This window comes from Stegodyphus dumicola, chromosome 4 (assembly GCF_044657685.1).
Source record: "Stegodyphus dumicola isolate Sdum_Otavi_A_Nest chromosome 4, ASM4465768v1".
NCBI lineage: Eukaryota > Metazoa > Arthropoda > Arachnida > Araneae > Eresidae > Stegodyphus > Stegodyphus dumicola.
The window spans coordinates 107067124-107087355 of NC_140771.1; the positions used below are offsets into that span (position 1 = coordinate 107067124).

Genomic DNA, 20232 nt, shown 5'->3' on the forward strand with positions numbered 1-20232 from the left:
TATGAACTGCGTCTTCTGTAATCAATTCCACAAGATTTATGACTGTAGTTTCGTTTCCGGCTTATCATTACAAGAAAAAAAGGGACATTTTAAAAAGGAAATGTGCTTGCTATAAATGCCTAAAATTACACCATTTGGCTCAAAACTGCAGAACAAAAATAACTTGTTCTATTTGTAAAAAACAACATGCAACTATTATGGGTAATAAACAAAATCCTTCTGTCGAGGTTTCGGAAATTTAAAAAAAACGAAGAGATAGAAAATAAAGTACTTTCAAATCAAGCAGGATGTTCAAAAGTATATTTGCAAACTTTAGTAGTTCGCATATATGGAAGAGCAAATAACCAATTTGTTTGAGCGATAATTGACACCGGAAGTCAAAACTCATACATAAGCAGGTATGCAGCAGAAAGGTTACAATTAAGAAGCTTAGGTGAACAAAGTGTAACCCACAGACTTTTCGGTGGCATAGAAGTTTCGGAAAAACATAAACGTTATAGAATAAAATTGGGTAGCGTAGATAAACGGTATAATTGCGAAATCAATGTATTAGATGAAAGCAAAAATATGTTCTTCGGTCTCTAAAATCAAAAATATACACTGGATTATTGAACTTAGAAGAAGAGGAATTTACGTCAGTGATGTTTTTGAAAATGGAAATTGCAGATTATTCCAGGAGAACCCCCAAGAGATTCATTTGTTGTTAGGGGCAGACGTTGCTGCAAATTTATTTACAGGTAAAATCGAAGCTCTTCCTTGGGGAAGATTAGTTGCTGTAAGTACAAGACTTGGGTGGACAGTCATGGGGAAAGCGAACACTGACAATTATGAAATAGAAAATTCCTTTTCCACGCTTTCATTATCTTTACATATTTCTGATGCCACGCTGTCAGAACTGTGGAGACTTGATGTTATCAGAATAACAGATCCAGTTACACAGAAGGCTAGAGAGGAAAGGGATTTACAAGCAAAATTGCAGTTCGAAAATTCTGTATCTCTAAACGAAGAGGGGCGTTATGAAGTCGCACTTCCGTAGGCGGAGAATCATGTACCACTCTCCACCCACAAGGATTTAGCTTTGAAACGTCTACAATCTACCACCCAGAAACTTTTATCTCAAAATTTATTTTCTTCATACAATGCAATTTTTAATGACTGGTGTAACTTAGGAGTGATCGAAGAAGTTAAAGAAAATATAGCGGTTATCTATGGACATTATTTGCCACATAGACTGGTGATCAAAGAAAATAGCTCAACACCAATTCGACCGGTGTTTGATGTGTCTGCGAGGAAACAATCGTCTCCTTCTATAAATCAGTGTTTGGAGTGTGGACCAAATTTGATAGAACTAATTCCTTCTCTTTTGTTGAGATTTCAGGAAGGCAAGTTTCCTGCTATAGCAGACATTGAAAAGGCTTTCTTACAGATCAGTGTAAAGCCTCAAGATAGAGACTGGCTTCGGTTTTTCTGGTGGGATGATGTGGAAGAAAAGAAAACGAAAATATTTCGTCATACTAGAGTAGTATTTGGGGTTAAGAGTAGTCCTTTCATTTTGGCAGCTGTTATAGAATTCCACCTACAAAAGTACATGAAAAATTCCTCACATGATACGGAGATGATAGCTAAACTCTTGCGTAGCTTCTACGTAGATAACGTTGTTGCCAGTTTTGACAAAAAATCCGAGATGATCCAGTTTATCGAAAAATCTCGAGAAATAATGTATGAAGGAAAGTTTAATCTTCGAGGTTGGTTACATAACGGAGATAACTTGAAACAGGAAACTATTTCACGCGTATTGGGTCTGTTATGGAACTCTCAGAAAGAAACTTTGAATCTGAATTGGCTAGAAGATTTTGAAATGGGTATAATAACGAAGAGAACAATTCTAGCTGTAACACACAAAATATTTGATCCTACTGGTATTGTGAGTCCTGTTCTCTTGTATTCTAAAATATTGTTGTAGAACCTATGGAAAACAGGAATTTCTTGGGATACTGAAGTCGACGAGAGTACAAAACAAAATTTTGTGAATTGGTATAAAAGACTTTTTCTCTTAAAAGAAATATCCCTCCTACGTTGGATACATTCCAACAAGGACAATAGGAAGTTCTGCAGCATTTACAAATTCTGTGATGGCAGTAGTAATGCGTAGTTTTCTTGAGAACTGTGACGAATTCTGGAGTTGAAGTTCATCTGTTGGCATCGAAGTCTAGGGTAGCTCCCGTGAAATCTATTACGATCCCTCGTCTGGAATTGATAGCTGCCACGATAGGTGCCAGACTATGCTCTACTGTTTTAAATGGTTTACAATGGCAAAATGTGGAAACGCATTTTTGGACGGATTCTACAACAGTTTTGATGTGGATTCAAAGGGAAGAGATTGTCTGGGCTGTCTTTGTGGAAAACAGAGTCAGGGAGATTAGAAAACTCACAGATCCAAAAACGTGGAAACGCATTGCTGGAACAAAAAATCCAGCTGACCTCCCATCAAGAGGTTGCACCACTAAACAACTTTTAGTAGTTAGATGGTGGGAGGGCCCCGACTGGCTGAAGAAAAATCAGGAAGAATGGCCTAGACAAAGGGAAATACCGGACATGGAAATAGTGAATTCAGAAAAAAGGAAATCAGTCATTTCTGCACTAAATAAGCAAAGGGTAGAACATTTTTTTGAGAAATATTCATCTTACCATAAAATGTTAAGAATAACTGCTTGGATATGCAGATTTATCAACAACTGCAGAAGACCAGATTCTAAACAATCAGGAGAACTCACGGTCCCTGAAATAGAAACTGTAGAAAAGAAAATATGCAAGATAATACAGATAGAAGCATTTGGCAAAGAACTTAAAGTTAGCAACCTTTGTATCTTTTTTGACTCAGATGGCCTTATTCGGTTAAAGACCAAGATTACTAGAAGAGAGGAAGAAGAAAATTTTCTCTGTCCAATTGTATTGCACTCAAATTACGACTTAGTTCATAGGTTAATTTTAGATTACCATTTGCGACTATCCCACGCTGGTGTGCAATTCGTACTAGCCAATATTCGACAGAAATTCTGGGTCCTGAGAGGAAGAAAAACAGTACATAAAGTTCTTATGAAGTGTGTTCGCTGTAGAAGATATAGCGCAAAGAATATAGAGACTGTTCCAGCACGTCTTCCTGAAGATCGAGTTTGAGATGCTCTGGTGTTTGAAGTGACCGGAGTCGATGTAGCCGGTCCTCATTATTTAAGGAAAGAAAAAAAGGCATGGATCTTGCTCTTTACTTGCGCAGTCTATCGCACGATACATCTTGAGCTGATAGAAAGTTTATCAACAAATGCATTCATCTTGGGATTAAGGTGATTTATTGCCAGAAGAGGTCGTCCAAGTATTATTTACAGCGACAATGGCACTAATTTCGTTGGAACTGAAAATCTGTTAACATCAATAGATTGGAAAGAAATAAAATGTCATTCAACTAGTATGAGAATACAGTGGAAGTTTAATCCTCCAACTGCTTCATGGTGGGGCGGTTGGTGGGAGAGGTTGGTACAAACAGTCAAGAAGATGTTGAGAAATGTTCTCGGAAAGTCCTGTGTCTCTTACGAGGAAATGTTGACTATACTTTGTGATATCGAATCAGTGATTAACTCAAGACCCCTTACGTACCTTTCAGAAGATCCAAATGATCTTACGGCACTAACTCCTTCAATGTTTCTACAAGATGTCCACGACGTCGGAGTACCAGACTTAGACTACCTGGATACCATCAATCTGACAAAAAGATACAAGTTCTTGCAGAACTTAAGAGAACACTTTCGCAAAAGATTTTGTGATGAACATTTAGCTATCCTAGTGCAAAAACCATCTAAACGACCTACTCGGACTATCAACAAAAATGACTTGGTGTTTGTCGGCAGTGACAAGAAGAAGAGAATAGATTGGCCAATAGGTCGTGTTGTAGAAATGTATCCTGGGAAAGACAACGAAGTACGTGTTGTCAAAGTGAAAACTGCTACGGGTGAACTCCTAAGACCTGTGAAACGTATTTATCCTCTCGAACTTGATAGACCTAACTTATTTAGTGACTTCACCATGAACAGAAAGAACTCTGCCGATAAGTGTGACAGTGATATGAACTATCAAACTAGATATGGATGTAAAACTGTAAAACCTGTTACATATTTTTAAATAGCTATACTAATTTTTGTTTCTTTTCACTATTTTAGAAATTTAATTGTCCTAACAGTAATCAATTGGAACATGTTATCTGGATATGGTATGAATGTAATGCAGAAAATGTTTAGATGTGTAATCCTTCTTTGTAAGTATTAATTTAGAGCATTAGTTACTTTTCATATTTGTGAAAGTTGTATTTGAATTTTTGTTTGATTATTGATAAATTTTGTTTTGATTTTCCCATCTTACCGAGGTAAAATCAAAAGGTGGGAGGATGCCACATTCTTGCCACTAGATGGCGGGCATCTCTTTCTTTACTTTTTCTGTAACTGAGCTCCGAATACGAGTGGAGATTGGAACCGCTCGGAGGAGCGTAAAGACTCAGTATTAAAATGTACTGTCTTAAAATAATTATTACCTACCTTGTAAATAGTGTATAATAGTGTTTTATTTCAATAAATAATTAAAAGACAAGATGGAATGTTAATTCTAATAAAAACTCTTACTGAAAACGTGATTATTAGAAGCCTGACGTCGAGAACACTAAAGATGCAGCAGGTAAGGAATTTTACATTAATTTTATTGTAAATAGAAGAATCTGATGCAACAGACACTGAAACAATACACGTATGATGAAAACTGCCAACATTAAAGATTTGGAAAGAAAAGCATTGTAAAAGAACAATGGCAACACAAGACAAGAAAGAAAAATAAAACGTTTATTGAAATTACGAGTTTTCAATGTACCCACCTTCACAGATGATAATGCACTATATGCGGGAGATTGTTGATAAACAATGACTAATGTCACACTGCAGGATGAATCTGTATAACTTCATGTTTTATGGCATCTTTCAATTCTGAGAAATCCTGTACATTTCATGTGTATACTTTGATTTCAGATAATCCCAGAACCAGTTCATTCAGCAATGTCGGAGGACAGTGGTGGCCACGAAACTGCAAAATTATGGGAGATAACTGTATCTCCAAAGTGCTGCTGCAGCACTTGTTGAACATATGTGACAATACATGGAGAAGCCACATCTCACATCCATACAATGTCTTTAATGACACTTTGCTACTGCAATTATGGAATTACCTAACTCTGTAAGATTGTTGTATACCGAGCATTAGCGATGGACATGTTTTTGTAACTGTAGAAGGTACCTCTTCAAAGAAATAAGGACTGAGAACAAATGTGCTTGCGATGCTGCAAAACATATTCACTTTAGTTGCACGTATAATTAAACGTAATTTGAGGGCAATTTAAGCTGGTGCCACACTGTGAAGATTTCCGTCAGGCCAGTGAATGCAGTTTTTAGAGTTTACATTCCCAGTTAAGGAGGAATGTGGCTCATCTGTACATATCTGTTGTGGCCACCTGCCATTTTCATCATGTCATACGAGAAAAAAATTCACGAAGTCGATATACTGTTGCTCATCTGCAGGTTGCAACATTTGTATGTACTGGAATTGATGAGGAAACATTCACAGAACAGCATGCAGAAGCTTGAAGACTGTGGTTTTTGGTATATACGAACTGCGGTCAACACTTCTCGCAGTACCAATGGACTTTTAGTAATCATATTATAAACTTCCACAACTTCAAAAAGAACATATGCATCCAATTTCTTCACATTTTTTTTTACTAATCAGTACAGCTTATACAGCACATGGGCCCTGTCTTAAGATTTTGCAGATAAACTCGCACTGTTTCAGCAGCATTTTCCCCATTCAGATAAAACAGCTAAATCAATTCACTTCACCGTTTCACTGTCATTTTGTCAAAATATTTGAATGCCTGATGCCTGACTGAAGAAACAATTGTTTTTCACGCTGCTTATTAAAGGTTTTCCACAAGCAATGCACACGGTGTTCTGCAAATGGTGCTTTTACCATCTATTCCTGTGAATTATGCAAAGTGCATCAACACACCTCCTGTCTTGCCATTGGTCTTTTACAATGCTCTTCTTTGCAAATTTTTATGCTGCCAATTTTCATCATACATGTATCATTCCAACACCATTTATGGTTTTTCAATGCGCTGATCAATTTGTGCAGGAAAAATTGGACGATGCCATTCGAAAATTTTGAAATTTTTTCACCATATCAATCTTGAGCGCAAACCTTTAAGTAACAATATTTGAAATCTCATTTCGACTGGTTGAGCAGACTGGGAATTCATATATCAGGGAGTTTTTTTTTTTTTTTGACCATCCTGTACATTAAATATTCAGAGCATTCTAAAAACATAATCTTGAAACAAGTTTTGTATCAAACAAGAAAACAGTAATTTTATGTAAATTTCAAGATACTAGGAGTCCAATAAGTAGTTCAGTATTTAAAATAAACAGCTTCACATGAATGACATTTAATTTTTAAGCATAATTTTACTTTTTGCAAATTGGGCAAATAACTTCCTCTTTTTCCAACCAGTTAACTGCAGATTCCAAAGATCGTAGTTCTTCATTTTGAGCATACTCTTTCTCCAACAACATCTTTTCTAATTAAAGAAAACTAGTGTAAATTTCTAAAATTATCATGGAAACAATTTTCAGCACAATTATAAGCTTTTCTTAATATTTATTTCAGAAAAGGGAAAAAAGAAACAGCATACTACTGGAAATTAAAAAAAAATAATATAAAGATCTAAAAAATATTTTTTATGAAATTAAACACAGAAAATATTTAAAATAAATTATGAACATTCTTACAGACAAAGAATAAAATGACAATCAGAGCTATTCAAAAATACGAAATCAGTCAATCCAAAAATGAGGAATCCAAAACTTTTTTCTACAAATAAAACAACTTATAGTATAAATCAAGAGAACTAGAACTTCATTATAATTCACTTTTTGCCTCTCACGCAGTACAGAAAACAGAAGATATTTCACTAAGTGCTAATAATACACATCTGCAAAATTAGAATTCCTGTTTTAAACTCTAGCTCTGGGGTTCTCAAGCAAGAAAGGGGGGAACCCTTCTGGGAGAGAATTTTATACTTTTAGGAGGGATGTGGTCAGGCCTTTTTTTGGGGGGGGGGGCTGTTAAATTTTTAGTTTATGAATTTCCAAAAATTACTTTCGTTTAAGATTCATGGTCTGGTGTTTATCAATAATTTCAGACTTTCTGTTGTTTAATTTATCAAAAACATGCTAAAAATAATCTAAACAAATGTATATGTAATTTCTAGTTTTGTAAAGGAATTTGAAATGACTTTCTAGCAATGGTGAAAAGGGTGCATGGGACAAAACACAGGTTGAAAACCATTGCTCTAGCTTTAAAGATGCCTCAAACATATGAAACTCGCCAGAAATTTTTTATTGCAATTGACAGCACTTTAATGTCTACAAAAGTCTACTCTACAAAATTAATTATAGAGCAAAATATGTTTTTCTAAAGTTATCATATACAGGAATTATTTTGATGCAATAAGTCGCATGTTGTCTGTCATCTTGCAGTTCTTGAATAATGAAACAGTGGAGCTTTACAGGTAAAATGGTTAAAAATACAATAAGAATGTATTAGATTATGAATGCTAATTAGTTTTGCAATTCCTGATTTTCCTGACATAAGGGAGAAAATGGCATTAAACAGCTATAGAGAGAAAGGAGGAATAATTCTGAAATGACTAAGAATAATAACCTGAAAATAATTACCACTAATTTTGCTTTATCATGCAAAATTAGAATAACAATATAACTGGTTGAGAGACTCGAAATGTTTTTTGAATGTAATTAGATTAGTTTGAAGAAGCCTGAAAAGAGATTACAGTACAACATGAAAGTGAATACTTAATAGTGAGCATAATTATACTTTATCTCCAGCAATCAGATGCATCAGTTTACTAAATCCACAATGATGTTAGAGCTGGCATGTACAATTCTGGCTCTTATGCTTATGATACCCATACAGCACACTCAGTTGCTATGATGTTGCAGTGACCTCTCAAAGTTGCATTTTCTCCACATTACATTTGTGACCACGGTACAACGTCACATTGTGATGTGGATGTGAATGTTGTACGGATGTCACATACACGTCGCAGCAGACATTTAATGTGACAAGAAATTCACAGTCTTTCCCACCCTGACCTTTCTTGACCTTGCACACGTAATTCTTCTTTAATAGGAGGTATTCTTGCATGCTGACCTCCCCCCCCCGATTCACTGCTATGTGTTTCAGTAAACTTTTCTAAATAAATGGTTCTTTTATGCTAATAGCTTGCAATTTTAGTTATTTCTTTTTTTATTAAAAATATTAACAGTTTTTAATGTGTTTTTATTGATGTGGTACTTCAAAATCATTGAACTATATTCTGTGGTGAATGGATTCACATTCTACAGTATCTAGAGACTGACGAAGGAGTTTGTTGTCTGCATAGCGTGCGTTTGTCTTAAGGATTTTCGTGACCATATTTTTAGTTCTGTTCACTGAACACATCATCTGTGCTACATTTTCAGGTAAGCACTATTTATTGTACATTAAAGTTAATGATATCAGTAATAATTAATATGTAATAATAAAAGTGTAATTTAAATGCTATGAACAAAAAGAAATACTGGCAGCAGATTAACTTTTATTTCTATTACAATGAGTGCGGAAGCAAGAGCCATTATCAAAAGCGATCTTATTTTTGTCTCACAGCTTAGAAATTTTAATTTAGGGAGTCAAGTTTATTTGGTAGATATAATTCACTTTTTGTTGTTTTTAATATTAAAAGATAATATGAAAAAAGAATAGATTTTATGCATTTTACTGCAGTATTTGCATCGTGTTCAACTATTTTTCGAACTTATTCGCAAAATAATTACTGTATTTGATGGCATATAATACGCACTTTTTTTCCTAAATTTGGTCTCAAAAAGTTACCTGCGTCTTATACGTGAAGGACACAGTCTTATACGTGAAGGTAATTGCACTCAATAATTGTTTATTTGGCTTTTACGAAATGTGAGAACTAAAAGAAACCACGCTATTGAAACTTTTTTCCTTGTGTGTGGCCGTCTAAATAAGGGTGCGTCTTATATGCCGTCAAATACGGTACTTACTTCTATGCATGGTACTTAGTGCCACATTATAAATGATGCAATACTTCCATAACCACGTTTTAGTTATATAGAACACGTTTTTTTAAATTATTATAACTACAAATGGTGTATTACTTTAAAACACTGAACTTTTCTACATATTTCCTATATGTAAATTTCTGAGATTAGTTTTAAAATTTATTATATCAGATCTTTTCTTTTTGTAAATTATGTCACACTTTTACATACAATATATTTGTGTTGTTAAAGTAACTTAAATTTGCTTATTAAGAGATTTAGTTAGAGAAAAATATTTCCTAGTTTAGGTCAAATTTTTTTAATACAGCAAAACATACGAGGGCTGTCTACTTAAGAGAAGGGATGCCTTTGTGAAGGACTTTCTAATGAAACTAACTCGTATTCAATTTATATATTAAGAAAAACATGAAAACCTGTGGAAAAGTACTTGTTACTTGACAGATTAAGAGAATATATTTATGGTATTAATTTTTTGAATAGATGCATAAATTATTTAAATGATAACAATATAAAAATAAGGAAATTACATTTCATCGTTACTTATATATGAAAGAAGTTAAAACTTCACTTGTGACAAAAGAGTATAAATTAATAGTAATTTGTCTCTAAAAGTACAAGTTACTTCGTGTTATAAAGAAACCGAATTTCAAATTGTATTTTAAGATAATTTAACCTATTGCAGATAATTTTATAAATGTAATGAAAATTACTATAAATCGAAACGTATATTTAAGCTTCACCGATACAACTTTATTTGAAATAAAAATTTTATTTTAAATTAATGTATTTCACTTCTGCAAACAAGATATTTTATTTGGTTATTATAAACTTAAAAATTACATCTAACCCTCTAATTATGTCAAATTTAATTATCTAAACTTATCACATTTAGTTTTGCTTTAATGTATCATTTGCAGAAATACACATTGAAAAGACACTAATTTCTGTAATCGTATTTGAAAAGCTTAGAAAAATTAAGAAAGGAATCTTTCACACAGGAATTTTAAAATTTCATTGTGATAACTTGGAAATTCGCATATTATAAAACACTGATGAATTAAAGTCTGCCAAACAGGGGGGGGGGACTGATTTTAAGGTAAAATATAATTTCATGGAATTCTTTTTATTGGGACAGACTTCAGTTCTTTGCCGCATTTAAATAAACAAATAAATTTGTTTGGAAATTTCATAACAGAAAGCCAATTCCTGAAGAGTCAATCGAAGGTTCTGAAAACTCCGTATAATTGCACTGCATTATACTGTGGGACATATATATTTCTTTTAATGTAAGATATATATATATGTAATGTTTTCAGTTATTCCAACACATCGTGGGCGAATGGTGAGGTTATTCCATTACACGTTCTGGCAGATGCTTGACGAAGCTGGGATGATTGAATCACGGAGAAAAATGACGACTCAGGACTTTTCACTTTTAACAGCAAGCATATCTTTATTTTAATTTACAGCAGATGACTTTTTCCAGATGGAGTTAATCAAATAACTTATTCAGTAATTGAACTATTAGATACGACTGACTTTAAACTTTAATACGTCATAACGTTCTAACAAAGAAAGAGGAGCATAGCGGAAGCGTTAGCAGGAAGAAGGCGAGAAGGCATCTGTGTAGGAGAACTTATGACGCAGCATTTATATGAAAGGTTATGTAACAGAGTAGCTTCTAGAAAAATGTAGAAAAACTTATGACGCAGCATTTATATGAGGAGGTTATGTAATAGGTGCGAATGTGCTAGAAGGTACTGGGTTAGGGGACGATCTTGAATTGCAGAAAATTAATTAAAGGTTGCTGGTTCGCAAAGAGCAAAGACATCGTATTTTTTTTATATTTTACATCTTCTCCCCCATCAAAAAGAGAGGCCGGGGTGAGAAAAGCATTAGTACAGGAGTGAAGCAAAAGTATGAGATAAGACATGAAAACATCCAGAACATAGCGTACAAGCTTTAACTATGGCCTATCATAGTTCATGACTTTCTCATATAAAATTTTGACTTTATAGCACATGAAATTTTGAACATTAAAACAATGAGTTATAAATAAATATACAATATATGACTAATTTTAAGACTATAACATAATAAATATGGAATACTGATAAATAAATAAGTGATAATTACAAAAGTCCTCAATTTTGTTAAAAATGTCCATTTTGTTTTTTGAAAGTCCTTTTCATAAAAAGAGTTCGAATAGAATGAAAATATCTGGTAAAATCTCTAAATGCCAGATAGTCCACAAATATGATGCATGTTGATAGTTCACAAATATGATGCATTTTTTTTTCGCTGAATATGTTTTCATAATAAAAAGCTTTGATTAGAAAATATTTAAAATTTTTCTTCCTTCAGATAAAACTTGGAAAAGAAATAGATTATACAATTTATGAATAATATATTATGTGCTTTTTTTCCTCTCATCGTAGGCAATTAAAGATTGACATATTTTACACTTCAATACAAAATATTATAATTATTCAAAAAACAATTCAATATAAATAACACAATTATACACTAGAACATGAACACTTTGACTTTAAAACTATGGCATGTCCTCGCCAACAGATCAGCGTGATTACTTGCTGATGGTTGGAGGGTGCTAGGTACAAATATCGAAAAACGTCCGTTGCCTAATACAAGGTAACTGGTTTTTGGCATTGTACATTACCTCAAAGTGGTTTTAGAAAAATAAAAGATCATATAAAATCAAAATTGTAAGACAGATAACTTGTATAATCAAGTTAAAGTCTTTTTTATAATTTTGTAAATTAGAAAAAAATATCCTACAATAAGAAGAAAATTTTTGCTACAAAATAATTCAAATTATGTGAAAAATATAAAAGGTCAAGATCGGGAGAATAATTTGTCATAGTCGGGAAAATAACTTGTCATAGTTAGGGTTTAAGTCTAAATCAGGTATTAAAAGTCATAATCAGGAAAATGTTTAAAAGAGAATTTTGAAAAAAATAATTTTAATTTTGAACAGAGATAGGAATTCTACTATTTCTGACAGTTAGCTTAAACTCACTTGCTGGATTAAAAGGTCTTAATCTAGTTGAATGAACAATTTCTGATTTCTTTTTATTTAAAGGATTAGGTTTATCTATTTCATAAGTAACTTCAGAATATTGTTTTAAAATTTTATAAGGTCCTGAAGTTCTAAAATTTTATAAGGTCTATAAGAATGGAGGAGATAATTTACGTGTATTAGGGTATTGAAATTCTTTATACGTTACTAAATCACCAATTTTAAAATTACTAGGTTTAAAATGAGTATCATATCTTTCTTTATTTACATTATGATAATCATCAGATCTCTTTTGAGCTATTTTTCTAGCTTCTTCTATTGACGGATACAATTCTTGATTTTGAATTAACGAATCATAAGGCAATTTTCCATACATTAAATATGATGGAGGGAATTTTGTTACAGAATGAGGGGTATTATTATACTCTTCAGTTACTTGGGGTAATAATTTTGTCCATGCTATATTACCTTGATAAGAATTTAGTTTACATTTTAATCTAGTTATAGTTTGATTAACACGTTCAATTTTACCATTAGTTTGTGGTCTATTTGCAGTAGTTAGCAATTGTTTTACGTTATGATTCCTTAAAAAGTGCTTAAATTTTGAAGATGTAAAAGCAGCGTTCCTATCACTTAAAATCTTTTTAGGGACCTGAATTTGGAAAATTTGTTTTAAGCAATTTATATATGTATCTGTAGTTACACTTTTAGAAGCAAAAGTCCAGATATATCTAGTTGCATGATCAATAATTATGTGAATATACTTTTTAGTAGAATTATAATAATTTAAACCACCTACAGTATCAATAGATAATATTTCAAAAGGTTCACTAACTGATGGTAAATTTTGCATTAAACCAAATTTCTTTTGTTTACTTTTTTTTATTAAACTGACATACTTCACAATGTTTACAATAATTTCTAACATCTTGAACAATTCCTGGCCAATAATATTGTGGAGATAACAAATTTAGCATAGATGATACACCAATATGACCAAATTGTATATGGGCCTTTTCAAGTAATTTCGTACGTAGAGACATGGGTATCACAATTTTGTACAATCCCTGTTTTTTGATAGTTAAGACATCATTCATTTTCCTATACTTATTATTGCAAACATTATCTAAATTTTGATATTCTTTTATTTCTTCTAATGATAATAAATTAACTTGCAATCTTAAATGTTGACACATAGGATTTCTAGAGAGCATGTCAGCTTCAACATTAGTAGATCCTTTTTTATATTTTATATCAAAATCATACATAGATAATTTTAAAGACCACCTAAATAGACGACCTGTAGGGTGTTTTATATTTTTAAGCCAAACTAAAGCAGCATGATCAGTATGTACAGTAAAATGGTTACCATGTAAATAATAATAAAATTTATCATTTGCATCAATAATAGATAAACATTCCAGCTCAGTAATGGCATAATTTTGTTCATAAGATCTTAATTTTCTAGAATGAAAAGCAATTGGATGTAAACTACCATCAGGATGTTCTTGTTTTAAAACAGCACCAACAGCTTCTTTGGACACATGAACAAATACATGACATGGATATTTAGGATTAAACAAAGTTAAAATAGGTCTAGAAATCAATGCATCTTTTAATTTTTGAAAAGCTTTTTGACATTCATCAGTCCAATTATAAGGAGTATCTTTCTTAAGTAAATTAGTTAATGGGGCTCTAATTTTAGCATAATTTTGAATAAATTTATGATAAACATTAATACTTCCTAAAAATCTTTGTAATTCTTTGATATTTTTAGGGGGTTGCAATTTCTTAATAACCTCTATATTTGCATTACTGGGCTGGTATTTACCTGTTTGAATTTCATATCCTAGAAAATTAATTTTTTCTTTAGCAAAATTACATTTAGATTGTTTTAATTTTATATTCTCTTTCTCACATATATCAAATATTATTTTAAGATGATTTAAATGTTCACCAAAATTTGGAGAGAATACTATAATATCATCAAAATAATTTAAAGCAAATTGAATCTGATATTTGTTTAAAATTTGTCTAAGAGCTCGTTGGAAAACAGCTGGGGAATTTTTCCAAACAAAAGGTAATCTAGTAAACTCATACAGTACAAAATTTGTAGTGAATGCCAATTTTTCAGTATCCTTTTCATTTAATTTTATATGCCAATAGCCTGATGCCAAATCCAATGTAGAAAAGATTTTTGCATTTGTTAATTGATCTAATACAGCATCAATTCTAGGAATAGGTTCAGAATCAAACTGATTCTGAACATAGTAATTTGGTTAAGCTTCCTGAAATCAATACACAATCTGCTTCTGGACTGCTCGTCTTGCTTATAAGCTAAAGTTACAGGAGCAGCATAAGGACTATAAGAAGGTTTAATAATTCCAGCTTTTAACAATTCATCTATTTGTTTTTTAATTTCACTATTATCTTTAGGAGATGCTCTATATGGTCTATAGGCTATTGGTAATTCAGAAGTTAATATAACTCTGGGAGGTTCAACCCTTATACAACCAACATCATATTTACTTTTTGCAAATATATGATTATAATCATTCTACAATTTCTGTAATTTACTATCAGAATTTTTACTATTTTCACAATAATTACCACAATTTTTAGTACTAAGATCATTTTTATGTACAAAATTTTCGCTATTATCAAAATATTTACTAGATTGTTCAGCACTGATATCATTTTTACATACATTATTATTTTAGAAAAACTTGTGTACTTTAACATTTTTACTTACCTGTTTTCCAAGCTGATACACTTCATAATTATAAAAATTCAATTGTAATTTAAATAATGAAACACATGGTGATGAAAGCAATAAATAATTCAAATTTGAATCTACTACATAAAATATCACATTATTTTCTATTTTACCTACTTTACAGTTTACTTTGATTATTTTCTCTATATGAACTTCACTAGATATTGAAAATATTTTATCATGGGATTTCACTGAAATTTCTCTAAATTTATCACCAATTTTGTTAAAAATTTTTAATGGTAAAACGTTAATTTGCGATCCCGTATCAATAATACTGGGAATTTTTTCCTGTCAAATTTAGACATTCACTTTAAAGTAATATCATGTTTTAACTTCTCTTTTAGGAACCGTGTTATAATTAATAGCAGATAATTGTGGATATAGAATTGGCCGATATGCATACTGTAGAAGTCGGTATTGCACTTGTTGATAATTAAAAGTCTCACACTACGAAAACTTTGATAAGGAGTGGCTTGCACTGGTCTGGGATAATAGCACCTCGGAACAGTTTGCCTTGGAGAAACAAATTGGTAATTACTATTTCCTAGACCATCCAACGGCATCTGAACTGGAAACTGTTTACTAGCAAGAGTAATCCAGTCTTTCTGTGTGTCTATGTTTCGCACTGTTAACAGCATTCTTTGAGACTTAGGAAGTCCTTCCGTAAGTGCTTCCACCATTGTGGAATCTGTTAGTTTCAAGCTGGCTCCTAATTTCAACTTATTACGAAAATAAACATCAATATTATTAAATTTCTCGCATTTTAAAGACGCAAAATCACTAAAAGTAACAGATTCCGATGTTGTGAAGTATGTCTCGAAAATATCCTTTATGTTGTCCCAGTCTTTATCTAAACAATCACGTAAATAGAGGGCTAAAGCCTCTCCTCTAATACACTCTGAGAAAACAAATTTCTTTTCCTCTTCTGAAATGTCCTTTGCGGCACATTTCTCTTCAAACAATAGAAGATATTTGTCTACTGGAAAATTTGTACTTGTGCCGTCAAAAATAGGGAATTGAAATTTCACTGTATCCACAATAGCTACGGATTCTTGCTTATCAGTTGACATTTTTGCCATTTTTGAGCGAATTAGCATTCCAATCACAAAATCTTGAATTTAAGAGTTCGCATACACATCAATTTGAACACTAAAATCAATCTAGAAGCACTTGATAAAACGTATAACTTTGGAGGCGAGGTAAAACACTTAAGCATCGCCGGAAAAGAAGTAAAAGCATAAGACGATCACACACTGTCCCTTGACCCACTGTTGAATTTAGAAGCGCGTTAGAAATAAATCCAGGAGCTTTTTTCCCACGTAGAGGAAATATCCTGCCGGCTAATTAATAACTGTAATGTTTTCAGTTATTCCAACACATCATGGGCGAATGGTGAGGCTATTCCATTACACGTTCTGCAGATGGTTGACGAATCTGGGATGAATGAATCACGGAGAAAAATGACAACTCAGGACTTTTCACTTTTAACAGCAAGCATATCTTTATTTTAATTTACAGCAGATGACTTTTTCCAGATGGAGTTAATCAAATAACTTATTCAGTAATTGAACTATTAGATACGACTGACTTTAAACTTTAATACGTCATAACGTTCTAACAAAGAAAGAGGAGCATAGCGGAAGTGTTAGCAGGAAGAAGGCGAGAAGGCATCTGTGTAGGAGAACTTATGACGCAGCATTTATATGAAAGGTTATGTAACAGAGTAGCTTCCAGAAAAATGTAGAAAAACTTATTACGCAGCATTTATATGAGGAGGTTATGTAATAGGTGCGAATGTGCTAGAAGGTACTGGGTTAGGGGACGATCCTGAATTGCAGATAATTAATTAAAGGTTGCTGGGTCGCAAAGAGCAAAGCCATCGTATTTATTTTATATTTTACATATATATATATATATATCTTACATTAAAAGAATATTTCTTTTAATGTAAAAGGAGGAGTTTTATATTTTCATTGTTTTTTAATTTTAACAAAAGTTGTAAAGTTTTTCCTACAAAATTAAGTAGTGGAATTACTTTTATTTTCATAAATACAGCCAATTTCAATTTGAACTTAAGTACATAAGTGAAATTCAGTTTTAATTGCATAGTTTCTAAAATGAAAGGCATGAACGTGTTTTTATATTTCATTTCCCATTGTGTTTTAGTTTTGTTATATTAAAGAAATCAAATAATCTATTTCTCTTCAGTTAAAAGTATACTAAGGAAACTGTTTCTTTAATTCCCATCTAGTGAAAAAACTATAACATCATTGCTAAAACATGTATTGATACCTTTTTGAAATTTTAACGGTTTGAAATCATTTCTGATTTCAATAAAGAAATCAAATGAAAACTTTAGAAAAATGAAGTACTTTAAAGAAAGTAAAGCATCAGGGCCTTATCATCAGATTTTAATATCTGAAACTAATCTCACAACTGCTTCTCCTAAACATTTTTATTACGTTCCAAATTCTTATACATACAGTATATGTGCCCCATCATTTTCAAATGCCTGATTCACCCAAAAACGGTAACAGCTCTGTGCTGTACAGATTCATTTAGATTAAATTAATAACTTTTTTAAAGTATGCATTGTAAAACATATCTTCATATTATTAAAATTAAATAAAAAACTGAAGCGTGTTTATATTAAAGGAGAAGGATAGCAAGAATGCCTATATCTGATGTTACTTCATATTTACATAAAAACACATTTTCCAAATCCTCATCTTTGCTCTGAAAAATAGTATTAAAATAATTCCAAATGCCCCGATTTCATTGTCTGTTTGTAGAAATTTGTGGATAGCAAAAAATCTTCACTGATTTTTCACACGCACTTCTATAAAGTCCATGCATCTCTGGTATTTTTCTCGTCGTAATCATTTCATTCTTAATAATAATTTAAAAATTTATTTTCAATTATTATATATTAATTATCACTGTCATGTCAGTATACAATAAGTGTTTACTTCCATTATATCATTCATGTCAGTATCAATAAGTGTTTCATGTCACTCATGTCAGTATCATCATTCATGTCATGTCATGTCAGTATCAATAAGTCAGTATACAATAAGTGATTCATGTTGTATCATTCATGTCAGTATACAATAAGTGTTTACTCCCCATATGGGTTGATTAAATAAAGGAGCTTGTATATTTTAATGCATAACCAGCCGAGTTTTATTCAGTTTACCGTATGAGCTATGAATAGTATTTAAGCATTGCTGTGAAGGTCATAGTATAGTGCATATTCTCAGAAGTAAGTAATATAGATTTTCTGTAAGTCAGCTTTGGCAACAATAATTGTTTTATGAACTGGAATAATTAATTCATGCAAATTTGTTATGCTTTTGCATAATACTCTATTTGTTAAGAGAACAGAAAAATGCTGAATTGTTTAAAATAAATGAGTCACATTAATCATTAAATGAAACAAATTACATGATATTTTTACCGTAATACAATTATTTAAATATATTGAAGCTGTGCAGTGTAAGACAGTTATTTTAAATTTATAGCTTAAAAATCTCATAAAATTGTAATTTGTTAATGGAGTAATAATGGTGAAAAAGAATGCCCATTTTTTATAACTTAAGTATAAATATTTATTTTCAGTAATTTAGTTTCTATAATGTTTCCCAGCTACTGACTTTTGTATCTATAACTATTTGTTCAGTATTACAGATTAAGCAACAAATGGCTAATTTGGAAACAAAGATTGTAGTTAACTACTTTGGAGTCTATGATTGCTTTGATTTATAAAAGCTTTTAATTCAAAACGAAACGTTTTGTTATATAACAAGATAATAAAATAGCTAAATGTCCTATAAAATATAGTACTAAAACGGTTTTTCTTTCATCCAGTTATCAAAAAAATTTAGCTCTTTCTGGAAGGAAAGCAATTAAGGAAAAAAGAAATGGAGAACAGAAAACAGTATTAAAAAGCCAAGTTGTTAAAAAAAAAATGTTTATACAGATATGCAATAAACATAAATGGATTACAGTTATATAACCTTAATAAGGTGAGATACAACATCAGTGAAATGAGGAAATTTCAAATGATTATATTGGATATTTTCAATTATTTAAAAATTTTGAATATTATGGAAGTATTTTAATACCTTGAAAAGTACAATACCTTACTGGATCATTAAAACATTGCTGTAGTTAACTGTTTCCAAAATAAGAGTTCATCACTCTAATCATTTAGAAAGTAATCCAGTGTTGCGTGACATCCATTTACAACTTTAGTGACATTATATTCATGGCATTTTATTATGTTGCATTCATGTCACTCTATGGCTTTATATTAAGTCGAAATGAGTTGTTACATGAATGTCGCAGTGTGACTTCACAAGAATATTACAGTGTAACTTCACAACAAAGTTGCAGCATGACTTCACAGCAATGTCACAATGTGACAAGTCCCAATCTGACTTCACATCGTTGCAAAAAGCGGAAATTAAGCCATTCCTACAACGTTACTGCGACATTGAGGTAGTCACAATGCGGCACGCTTGCAATGTTGCAGTGATATGCCGTGCTGTTAGAGTACTGATAAATAACATCGACATTGTGTTATAAACACAAAAGAAACAACTTTTTAATAATGCTATTTAATTATCCTATGTAGTTACAACATTTTGAAAATAATACAGAATATTAACTTTGAAAGCAAAATAAAATTATAAACCATGAAAATGCATGTCATACTACCTTCTATTATTTCTTTCTGTATCTCTTCATAAATGCTAAGAAATTCATTCACCTCAACATCAGTAAAATCCTAAAGCAGAGAATTAAAATCAGCATTAAGAATACAATTTTAGAAATGAAAGATTTTCCTTTATATATACCCATGCACACAAGCAACATATTATAAGTGTTAACGAAAATTTTACCTTTATGAAAGTACTGCATAACAAAATTATTACAAAATTAACTTCTAACTAAGGATATTTTTAATAATCATTAAAACATGATCACATTTCCAAAATTCCTTTCAACAATTCATCAAAAACATCAATTTTCCAATATACTTTCTCTACATAAATTCAGAAAGATATAATTTGAGCTGATGACGAAACATTGTTGTTTATTACTGAAATTAGTTAAACCCCAAATTCTTTACACATTTGGGTATCGACACTTGTTGTCAGGTCTTTGCACCGTTAGGTGGC

At 31.6% G+C, this 20232-nt stretch overlaps 1 protein-coding gene across 1 annotated transcript in view; it reads right to left on the minus strand.

Annotated features, from left to right (window-relative positions):
- Positions 1-20232, minus strand: part of LOC118201270 (RPA-interacting protein A-like) — a 69785-nt gene that overhangs the window by 13354 nt on the left and 36199 nt on the right. Inside the window, exons 3-4 of the mRNA XM_085815321.1 lie at positions 19769-19838; positions 6556-6664 (exon numbers count right to left, since the gene is read on the minus strand). Coding sequence (XP_085671447.1) covers positions 6556-6664; positions 19769-19838 — 179 coding nt within the window. The remainder of the gene's footprint in view (positions 1-6555; positions 6665-19768; positions 19839-20232) is intronic.